The sequence below is a fragment of the Belonocnema kinseyi genome, chromosome 6, assembly GCF_010883055.1.
Source record: "Belonocnema kinseyi isolate 2016_QV_RU_SX_M_011 chromosome 6, B_treatae_v1, whole genome shotgun sequence".
In the NCBI taxonomy this organism is placed as follows: domain Eukaryota; kingdom Metazoa; phylum Arthropoda; class Insecta; order Hymenoptera; family Cynipidae; genus Belonocnema; species Belonocnema kinseyi.
This window is the reverse complement of record NC_046662.1, coordinates 145227875-145240181: the sequence shown is the minus strand read 5'-3', so window position 1 is coordinate 145240181 and position 12307 is coordinate 145227875. Positions and strand designations below refer to the sequence as shown.

At 33.8% G+C, this 12307-nt stretch overlaps 1 protein-coding gene across 4 annotated transcripts in view; it reads right to left on the bottom strand.

The window, feature by feature from the left end:
- Positions 1–12307, bottom strand: part of LOC117175653 (diphthine--ammonia ligase) — a 266248-nt gene that overhangs the window by 26969 nt on the left and 226972 nt on the right. For all 4 annotated transcript variants that reach the window (XM_033365366.1, XM_033365368.1, XM_033365370.1 and 1 more), the window contains one exon: positions 5934–6035. In XM_033365366.1, the coding sequence (XP_033221257.1) occupies positions 5934–6035 (102 nt within the window). The remainder of the gene's footprint in view (positions 1–5933; positions 6036–12307) is intronic.

The following is a 12307-nucleotide window of genomic DNA, read 5'->3' as shown; positions in this document are numbered from 1 at the left end:
TTTAAAATTAAAAATCATGTAATCCTTGTTCCAATGAAAATGAAATTTGTTTTGCGAAAATCTTTTATTCTTGAATTTAAAGGATAGTTATCATAACATACTGTGCTACATAATTAAATAATCAAAAAATAATTATGAAACGTGCGTCCGATAATAATTTTCATAATACGCAGTTAGTATTTTCCTGCCGCCAATTGAAATGTTTCACGAAACCACAAAAGTTTTATTAAACCGTTTGATGGACCAAAATTTCAAGAAAATTTACAACGCGAACCCAGCAAAAAAGGAATTGGGGCGGATTGCGGCGAATTAACATATTTAAATTCGCCCGCATTTGAATTCTGATTCACTGAAACGAATTCAGCCAGCGTGAATTGAATGTGTGTCAATTCACCATATTCGTGGTCAAGGTGATTTCCAGAAGAAAAAAAAAATGGCATGCTTTGAGACTAAGCGGCGATCCCAAGTGTATGGAGTCCAGAGGCTGGCCAATGAGCTACAGGACTCATAAGGATAAACTTATAACGGATCCTACATGCCTAGCGTCTTGGTTATAATTTAATAATTCGATTGACTAGGAAATTCCTCAACCGAGTTAGCGCTGGCGAATTGAGGCGAGACTTGACTTCTCGCGAATTAAAATGAAATGACATACACTTAATTTTATACACGCAGGCACATTTAAATTAATTAGATCTCTAAAAATGTCTGATGAATTAGGGCGAATAGGATTTCTGAAAACTGTATTACTTTTCACGAATTTACCCGAATTCACAACCAGCTCCAATTCGAGTTTGTCGCAAAGCAAGATTCACGGGGGCTGCTAGCAAATTGTTTCAGCAGACATTGTTTCACGAGTTTCAGGAGTTTCACGAGCTAAAAACACTTCATGCTTTTTAACCAAAATCAAAATATATTTAACTTATTTATTTTCTTGGCCAGTTGTCATAATAAACACAGTAGGTGTTTAAATACATTCTGCTCCTTAATGACGCCATTAGTAGCGTAAATAAGTACCATAATGTAGTACGGGGTCTGGCCGCACTGCGAGTGCCATCGTCCCCGCCCGCAGAAATGACTCACTTACAAAGTCAGTTCTAGATCGAATGCGACCAGCAAGAAAGTCGCTCCGGAAAGTTCCACGCATCTCATCCGTTGTGTAAATCTGGTTGCCCCTTAACCATCATGTATAATTGAGGCCCGACTTATATTAATGGGGAATCTGGCGGATAATTCGCTGCATAAATCTTGAATAAATCGCTGTATCCATGTTGAATTATTAGAGGGCTTACGTCATACCTAAAAGAGGAATCACAAGAAAATGGAAGATAATCGTACCAAAAAGGTACTGAATTCACCAACCATAAGTTACACTTGGTATATTGTTTCAAACAATAGAATTTTAATTAATTTACTACCACTCCTTGAGCATAACGAGGATGTCCGGGTTTTTTGTAAAAAGTGAATTTTCGCTAATTTTAAATAACTCTTCACGGTCCTCGTTCCCATCGAAGATGATCGGGACTCTTAAAAAAAAGAACTAACCAAAGGAATCACAAAAAAATTTCTACCGGACCCTCGAACATAACGAAGATACTCACGTTTTCTCTAAAAAGTGAATGTTCGAGAATTTCGAATAACTCTTTTCAGTCCTCGTTCCCATGGAGGATCATCGGGACTCTTAAAAAGTACGATTATAAGGAATCTTGTGTAATTTTCTACCGGGGTCTCGTGCATAACGAGGACATCCTAAATTAAAAAAAAGTGAATGTTTAAATAACTCTTTCCGGTCCTCGTTCCCATCGAAGATTTTGGGTCTCTTAAACAAAACAAATAACCTATGTGATCTCAAGTTATTTCCTACCGGGTCCTCGAGCATAAAACAGACATCCGGGATTTTCAAAAAAGTGAATGTTTATATAACTCTTTCCGCCACCACCACATCCTCCAGAGGACGGTAGTCTAATACAACTAGAGCCAAGAGCAGAAGATCAGCAACGAACGAGGTGGTTAAAATGGACATACTATATGAACAGAAATGTTATGCGCCTTTATTTTTTTGCAGATGAAAGTGAGCCAACCGTTAGGAGCGAAAATCATCGATTCTCGGTACGCTCAATATCGGAAAACAAATTGCTTGCGGCTGTTGAAATAGCAGCAATCAGAATGAAAGTGAAAGGGCAGCTGGCTATTGATGAACTGCCCTTAGAAGATGAGGACAACAGCGAAAAGCGAAAACCCTAGAAAAACTGCAGCACCTTGAAAATAATTTTGGTCATGTTTTACTAGAGTTCAGACATGTAAAACAAATGCGAAGGCATTCTTTGCCCAATATGAAAATCACAAAAATTATCTGCGTGCACTAATAGAATACCTGAACAACAAGGTTTTGTCTATGCATTTGAACGCGACACGAACTGCGTTAGATATGCAAATTCTTGTATACTGTGCATCTGTAGCAGCCGTTGAAACGTTGGGCCCCAGAACTAGGCCTACAACAGAAATCTTTTCCCCAGGAAGGAATCGAGATCCACCATGAGAGTTCAAATTGAATATGTTCATCAGCAAAGTCAGGTATAAAATGGATCGATTGACTCAATATAAGAAAGGAAATAGAATCAGAAAGCTGATACACTATGTCAATAAAATCATCCATCCTTGGTATATCGAGACATTGACACTAGAAATTTTTATGAGATTATAGACTCTCAACGGCAAATAATTGATGTTAGAAGACTTGACTAAATACTCGGGTGATTGGAGAAAAACTAACAGAAGCAATTTGGATACAGTGTGGTACCAACTCGAGAAAGCAAGAACAAAAAGTGACCCTGGAATGAAGCTAAATAAAATAACAGCTGCAGACGTTTCAACGGTTTTCAAAAGCGGAAGTAACTAGAAAGCTTGAGGTCCATACTAGACGGTCAAAATCCATCTGTATTTCGACCGATAGCCTGTCTTACAATAGTTTATAAATTACTTGCAGATATTATTGAAGAAAACGTATATTTTCACTCCGAGGAGTGACATCCTTACAGGAGAACGAAAAGGATGTTGTAAAAACTCGCAGGGCAGCAAAGATCTAGTCACCATAGACGCTTTTGCCATGACTCAAAGTCATAAACATCAAAGGAACCTGTACATGACACAGATTGAGTAAAAGCAAATTTTTTCTTCCATATCGTATGGGTATTTGTTTGAACTCTTAAAACTTTAAAAAATCTAAAAACCCATGATTGACTTCCTAGGTCATGCGATGATGCTTTGGAGTACAAGAATCAAGTATTTTGTTAATTGTCAACTAAGGATAACTAGATCCATACGCATTATGACGGGTATATTTTAAGGAGACTCCTTCAGTGAACTATGGTTCTGTTTTGCGTAGAACCCATTGAGCAAAACACTTGATAGAATATGAAAAGGTTCGTCTGTGCACGGAGCAATTGTGCATGAGCCCATCTGTGCCCGTCGGTGGCCACTGGTACAAATCTGCACGTTATTAACGACAGGCACAACTGCACATGCTACCTGTGCGCGTCTACATTTTTATGTGCACAGTCGGGAGTGTCCCATCTGACCACGTCGACATTTTGACGTGCACTGTTGGGACACTCCGAAATGTGCAAGTCTCAAATAATACGATCAAATTCTAAAATTGCAAGTTTACGTGAATGGATGTTATACTCCCCAATGTATCTGATCTAAAAGTAAGCGTGCGTATATAAGAGACTCAGAACTATACACGTATCATTTAATAGGAGCAGACTTTTTATTTAAAAGTCGACATGCACAGATGGTAACCTCCCAACTGTGCACTTCTCAATGAATACTATCAGATTATTAACTTAACAGTCCACATTGGCAGATGGTGCCCTCCCAAATGTGCGCGTCTCAATTAATACGATCATATATTGAGTTTACAAGTCCACTTTTACTGACGGTATCCTCGAAACTGGGTACGGCCCATATTGGAGACTCTCGGCTGTGCGAGTATCAATTATTAGAATTAGAATCTTTATTTAGAAGTCCTAAAACCCAGGTGGTGCCCTCCAAACTGTGCACGTCTCAATTAATAAGGTCAGATTTTCAACTAAAAGTCCACTTGTACAGATCGCACCGTCCCAACTGTGCAGGTCACAAATAATGAGATAGGATACTTAACAAGTCTGCGTTCACATATAGAATACTTCTAACTCTGAGCATATCCATTCATAACCAGCGGACACGTTTTGTAAATGTTACACAAGAAACAGGTAACATTTATGCATAACATTGTTATAACTGCCTGCCATAACAATTACAAAACATAAAGCTCACACTGTTCTGTAACGCTGCTTCAATAAGGATGAGTAACAGTTCTGAAATGCCAAATACTGTCACTAGAATGTCACACGTGTTACAGGGATGGAACATAAAAGGTTCTGTAATCTTGTTCTGTGAATTTTCAGCTCTGCAACGCTGTTATAGTAATAATATGTAACAGTTCTGTAATTATATAGTGAAACAAGTATATCACAAGGTGATATAACTGTTACGTCATTAGGATGTCACACATGTCACAGATATGGAACATTAAGGGTGAACTATTTTGTAACGATTTTAGACCAGTTTGTGTCGACGTTTGGGCCTTTCATTTTTAAATTTGCAGCTTAGAATTTTTCAACCGCGCCTTATAGTACATCGAGATTGAAAAAATAATGATTATATTCCTGAGAGGGCCCAAGTTTTTTTAACAAAAAGCATGGACGAGATTATGTGGCTAACGTTCAAGCGGTTCAATAGCGCAAGTGGCTACGGTATCGGCTAGGTACATATACGGGTTAAGTAGTGTTGGTAGGGTTAAAACCTCTGGCGAGTGTAATTTTTCAACGAGTTTAAGCGTGCGATTATGTATGTAGGGCACAATGCGTGAAAGTCTATTATTTAAAATTACAACTAAGTGCAAGAAAAATACAACAACCATTTTTTTTGTCTCATATCCCCATAGCAGTGTTATGAAGTTGTTACTAAACGATCACAGAAAAAATGTACATCATACCACTGTGACATGTGTCATACAGTACTATCAAAGAACAATGTTTGTCAGTAACGCTGTTCCTAAATCGTTCAAAAAATTTGTTTGACATATAACGATTGTTATACATTTTCGAAGAGTTTTAAGTGGAAGATATGATCATATTAAGTAAGACGTATATAGTTGGGAGGGCGCCATCTATGCATATTGGCTTTAAAGTGAAAACTAATTATTTTAATCGGAACGTGCACAGTGGGAGTGTATTGTATGTTCACGTGGACTTTTAAGTTAAAAATCTCATCAGAGTAATTGAGACGTGCACAGTTGAGAGCGAAACATCTGTTTTAAGTTAAATTGATGATTTCAACCATCTGTCTACGTGTAAAGTTAAAGAGTGTCCCAATCGTGCACGTAAAATTGTCAGTTGAAAGTCTGACAGTATTAATTTAGACGTGCACAGGTGGGAGTCTCTCATCTGTACACATGCACAGTTAAGATTATACCAGCTATGCACGTGAACCTGTAATTTAAAAATCTTATCTATTATTTGGCAGTGCACACTTGGGAGTGTCCCATCTTTACACGTCTAACTCTCGAAGTGCATAGTTGGGAGTGTCCTATTTGTGCATATGCACAGTTGTACCAGTGCGCAACCAAATGCATATGTGCACGTGTACAGTTGGCAGTCTCTCATATATGCACGTAAACAGTTGGCAGGGTACGATATGTGCACCCTAAAACAAGTTTAAACAAAAAATAATAATGAACGGAAATAAATATTAGTACTTATAAATAGTAAAATTCAACGTGATGAACACTCCGGAGCATTATAAGTCAATGTAGGATTTTTTCAATTATGTCGTAAACATGTCCAGACGATCTCATATTACTAATAAAGTTAATTATTTAAAAAACTTACCATTAGTCAAGTAGCAAACAATCGCTGAAACATTGTTTTCATAGTTCCACCTTCTCCTTAACGAGATATTTAAGTTCCCGACGCATCTTCCTGTCTCTTCATCTGCCCAAGAAACAGTAATAAAATTTAGAGTATATACAAGCGTTATAGAAACTTGTTATTTTTTATTCTCGTAATTTACAAATGCAATTTTTCGGAAGCTCAATCTAATATGCCAAATTTTCTTTTTTAAGCTGCACTTTTGCAATTGATTAGAGCGATCCGGATTGAAGGGCCAAATCTTTGTGAAAAAAAAATGACAAGAGATATTTCGAGTTTCACTCGTGTAAAAAACTACGAATTTTCCCGACTTTTCGTGAACATTGCAGCTCACTTCTTCAAGGCTGACCTAAAGAAGTGAACTGCAGTGTTCACGAAACGTTGGCAAAATTTGTAGTTTTTTACACGAGTGAAACCCGAAATATCTCTTTTCATCAAAATGAATCATTGTGAAAGCATTAAATCTATTATTATAACAAAAAAAAATTATCCGACAATGCAGTTAGATTCTATTTATGTTGAGAATGAGAAATATTGCTATGTTTTTAATTTAACAATCAATGATTTATTCTACCCTTTTCACATTGTGAAAAAAATTGTTGGTTTATCACATTAGTTACTGGTAAAAACAAAGTTAGTACTGTTAGTATTGCATTAGTAAAAACAAAATAAAAAACGGAGACCAAAAGGGACAAATCGTTTTACTTTTAAATTATTTTCTTCTTTCAGAATTTGCACCTGTTAATATTGTTTAAAACAATATTTTCCCATAAGTTGGAGGTCATTTGTTTTTGTATATCTGGGAGAGAATAGTCAGTCAATTCTTGGTTTAATTTTGTCTATCCAAGACCGTATTCATTTAAATCAGGCAAACAGTCTCTGGCCAAGTCACAGAATCATTCGTCACTTAAACATGTTGTTTTTCTAAATGAATGAAATGACCCATACCTTATCGATTTTCCACACAAACAAAATCTTTTGACATAGTTACGAGTTTTTTAATTTTAAAAAATGAAAACGCGGATTATTAACAAATGTTGGAAACTAATCAAATTTCGGCCTTTTTGAAAATATTTAAAGTAAATTTACTAAAAAATTCGGATGAGTTTTATTTGGTGTTCTCTGAAATTTTACCATTGTATGGGATCGTAATAGTTCTATGAGCATTAAATTCTTGTTTTATGATGTCATTAGAATACTGAAAAAGGTTCCTGTTGTTGAGTTTTTTTAGTCTTTATCAATTTGTTATTCTATAACATTTTGTGGAAATTTATTTTTAAAAAAGGTAACGTTTTACTAGTTTTAAGTTATAAGTTTAAAACTTATCATCCAAAAATAGATTATATAAATCGATTAAGTTCTTTATAATGTCAATTTTTTCGAGTGTGTGTTTCGAGAAAAAGTTGGAGAAACGGCCTGAATAGAATGATTATATCATTATCAAAAGGAATTTTATCCCAATAGATTTATTACTATCGCAAATTATGGTAAAATTTCAGGGAAAATCAAAAGATTAAAAACTTTTTGTTAAATAAGCATCACTTTTAGTATAAACTCTAAACTTGATAAAATAATTAAACATAGTAAACGATCAATTCGAAACCTTGGAAAAAACTAAAGTAGTTTACCGTTTTACTTGTAGTCGTGGTAAATGTTATACTGGACAAAAAAAACGACCTTTACACATCAGACAAAAAGAACACCAAGATAGTGTTAGATTAAATTATGATAATGCTCATAAGGACCATTTACAAAATAATGTCAATCACAGCTCTAATAATAAATATGTTTTTCTTTTACCAATTTCATTGTATTTTTAAAAATCAATTTGACCTTTTTTATAGTTTTACAGGAAATTGCGAATAAAAATTATATTTTGGTAATCTAATTAAGTTTTAAATATACGACTACTAATGTATTCTACGATCTAGACTCCAGCCTGATTTAACCCTATTTTTAACATCTAACATTATACTTTAAAACAAGATTATAAGTTTGCATGTAATTGTATCTAGTTCATACGTTCTCTATTCCACTTTCTCTGCTTCCATTAATAGTAATATCATTAATATTATTTTGTTTAAGCTATTTTCGCTATATTTGCAACAGATTCTCAGTTGAGCAATAATTTTGTTGTTTCTTTCCCTATATTGGTTTCTCGTTCGATAAAGACCTTGCACATCATTTAACTATTTGAAAAACTTTGACTTCAAAACTTTCGGCTTGAAGTTGGAATTTTTGAAATAATCGATACTTTTTTCTGGCTCTCTTTATCATTCTTCCACCACAACCTTGTCAAAACTGTTAAATTAAGTCCTTTTTAGTTTTTCATCGCACTATATGGTTGTATTTTTGAGATAAAAAAATCAGCCTAACCTGAAATATACTCTTTACAGTAGACATTTTTTTTATTATTATTATTATTATTATTTACTGGGTTGAGAGGGTACGAGATCCTGGTGTGTGAGTGATCCCGTCGGGTCCCCTTGTGAGCCTAAGCGTGACCCCAAAGCCCTTTTGATACGGCGAGGACCGCAGCCACGTTATTAGCCTATATTTCGGACTGTTTTCTGAATTTACTACCCGTAAGCTTTATGCGTTTCCCGCAATCAAGGGACAGTGAAAAATGATGTCAATAGTTGCTTCAGCATCCTTTTCACAAAGAATACAGAGGGGGCTATCTGCGAGTCCTATCTTATGCCTGTGATAGCAGAGGTATCCATGTCCTATATGGACCATGCCTTTGACTTCGTTCCTCTCGAACATAAGTATTTCCTTCACTCGGGTAAAGTTTAGATTTGAACTGATGAGTATTTTGGTCTGCCTGCAGCTAGTGGCCCATCCCCACTCCTTCTGGCGTTCCTCGGTTAGCTAACGGTTGATAACGATATCTCATTGCATTTGATGCCACTGTATCCAGAGATTAAAGTAAAGTAACTTGGTTTTCCGTCGCTAGATTGTTCAGTGCCTTAAAGCACTCACACACTAGTAGCGACTTAGTCGTTGTTCTATTCAGGGCCATTATAGCCATCCTGCGGTGTGAGCACATGCGGATTATTCTTTTGTTGCCATACTCCTGTGCCTTTAGCCGTAATAGAGCATGGCCTTCTTCTCAGATTTTAGAACTGGCGTAGGACCCCGCAAGGATTATCTAGCCCATTCCACTCCTACAACATACACCGGCATCTGCTTTCTTCTTATTTCTTGAGCCATCCGTAAACCAGTTATTCCCATCACTAGGCAGGTGTGCCTCCCCTTTATCCCATCCCTCCTTCGTGGGTAGGTTAACACGATACTTCTTGCAGAAGAGATAGCGAGTGAGAATTTTGGCGCTGAGCCAAAATTTTTCTCTATTGCTCTCCTACCTTCTGTTTAGAATTCGTTAAAACATAAGAATCATTCACATAACTTTTAAAGTTGAATGACTTTGAAGAACTTTAGATAGTTTGACAAACCCTCTCCTCAACCCCCGCCGATGGAATTTATCGCGCATTTCGCTCGAAAGATTAGAATAATTTAAGGTTTTGTTTTCTAAGAATACTCCTAATTTTTTTAACAAATTGTAATAACTTTATTATTTATTTTCTTAACCATTTTTATCATTATTTTTTTAATTAATTGTATGTTTTTTATTAGTGGAAAATGCGTTTTTTCAATTTCCAAATTTTTAATTAGTGTGAATTTTCTGTTTTTTTTTTTTTTTTAATAGAATTTACATTTTTCTTTATCCTTTCTACTCTAAAATCGCTTTGTATCTAAGCAAACGGTTTAAACTTTTTTCATTCCTATATTAGGCCCTCTTTCATTTTTTCTGTATTCGAACAATAAGCTGGAGTGTGGCAGCAAATCAATTTGAAACATTTTTCCAAACAAATATAAATAAGGCCTACTCTAATACATAATTGAAGATTCTTCTAGCGTCCTCTTTGGAACTGATTAATTTTTACATTTTGCTTATTAGAACTGTTTAATTTTCAGTTTTAACTGTTTTCAAGCAATGTTTATTAGTTGCAGGATTAGCAAAAAAGTCGACACCATTTTCTTAAAGTGCAGTAAATAATTTCTCACCAGAACTTCTTGCATGTTGAAAAACTAAATGGCGGATTTTTTCAATTTAAAGTTAAAATTTGTATAAAAAATATTTTAAACGTTCTCTTAGAAATGTTTCATTTTCATTAATAAAATCCAAAAAATCACGTTTCATTATATATTTAAAAAAACTTTATTTTTAAGAATATCATAAAGTAAAAAGTGATTTCAAGAATGAATATAGAAAAGTTTTTCTTTTTTGCTGCAATTTAACTCTGCAATTGAACTGTTTACGAATACCTCAGTTTTTTATTCAAAATCCTCGTCAGTTTCTATTTAAATAACAATCAAAGTTTCCACTTCTGTAATGTTTTCTGGCACTCCTTCTATTTTATAAGGTTCATTTGACTGAAATCAGTATAATTATCTAATTATCTAATTTTGAATATCTGTTCCTTCTTGTTTATATGTACTCTTATTTTTATGCCGGGAAGGTCATGTACGGAACATATATTTAGCTTAAGGCAAATTACAGAATCAAGTTTGACAGTAGGAAAAAAGATTTCTGTGCAATTGTAACCCCTAATTTGTACCCTTAGAAATAGCCGAAAAGTGCATTTGTTATTTAAGTTTTTTTGAACAATTGTCAATTGTTATCGATCAATAACACAGAGTCACTACTTAAAAATATGTAGGATAATAAAAACTTGATTAAACAATTATAATTAACAATGAAAATTAACTATTTTCATTTTTGGCAAAAAAAAACTTTGTTTAAAATCAGTCATGAAAGATTTGTGGAAAAAAATTCATAATGTAAATAAAGTTGCTATGATAGTCTTACACTAAATGAAAAGATCTTTCCAAAGCACTATAATAAAAGCCCAATATGATTATCCTAAAAGAAGATACACTAATTTAGACATAGAATGCAAATAATTTGTTCATTATTCCCTTTAATTGTTATAAACAAGGTTTATGAACAAACTAGCAAATAGTCTTATTATCAGTAAAAAAATGCTGTTTGCTAAAAGTGCATTATGAAAAAGAATTCTATTTCTTAATTTTTCATTTTAAGGAACCACATATTTGCTACGTGAAACTGCCGAAATTGAACATTTTTTATCTTATTTGTTAATAAATATACACTGTTACACTTAATCAAATATTATCGAAGATATATTATTTTCAGGTGTATCTGTACCCATTCGGGCCATCAAAGAAAATTTAAATTTGATAAAACCTTAACTTTAAATATTTTGTCGAAAGAATTGTGAATAATAGTGGTTATTTTTAACTTTTCTATTATTTTTTTGACTAATTTTTTTTATTCGTCCAATGGATTGAAATATTTCCAGTGCAAAAAAAATTTCTATGCGAAAGGGCCAAAATTAAGAATTTGTTCATATGATTTGCTTATAAAAATTCAAATTGTTATATTTCATCAAATATTATTAAATATTTATTATTTTAAGGAATAGCTGAAGTCATTCTGGTGATTTATTATAATCTTTTAAATTAGTTTTGCAATTAAATGTCATTCCTATTTTAATATGAAGCACTTTTAGTAAAAAATTTGGTTACCAATAATAAGACTATTTGCTAATTTGTTTATAAAAAAATTTATTACAAATAAATGGAATAATAATAAATAAAACCTATATTATCGACCTAACTTTATCAGTTTACTGAATATTTTTTCGAACCTAAGAACTTTTTTTGTAAATAAAATATCGAGCTGAAACTTTGGAAAATGTATTAGAGTTGAATGAAGTACGTTCAGGTACTTCATTTAGATAGGAGCTTCATTGCAAATTATTTTATCTTTTTTCTGAACCTCGACATTTTTTTATTGTTGGAACTTTTTTTATACATAAAATATCGGTCCCATACTTTAAGAAATGCAAGAGGCGAAAGAAAACTACGTTAAAGTACAAAGTTTGATAATAAAAGACGTAAAAAAGCTGTTAGAGCCTCGTCTAGTGGCCGCCAGGGTTCGGATTTTTGTGTACTCTGTTAGCGGCTGATGACGATAGAAATGAGAGTTGAAATACTTTTTTTTTACATCTTTTATTATTAAGCTTTGTACTTTAACATAGTTGTCTTTTGGCTCTTGCATTTTTCAAAGTTTGAGACCATATTTTATGTATAAAAAAGTTCGAACGTTCAAAAACTGTCGAGGTTCAGAAAAAGATTAAATAATTTTTAGCGAAGTTCCTATCCAAATGAAGTACCTAAACATACCCTATACCTTATACATACCTTATTACCGGTTGTATAGGTATTAGGCTGTGTCACATGTCCTT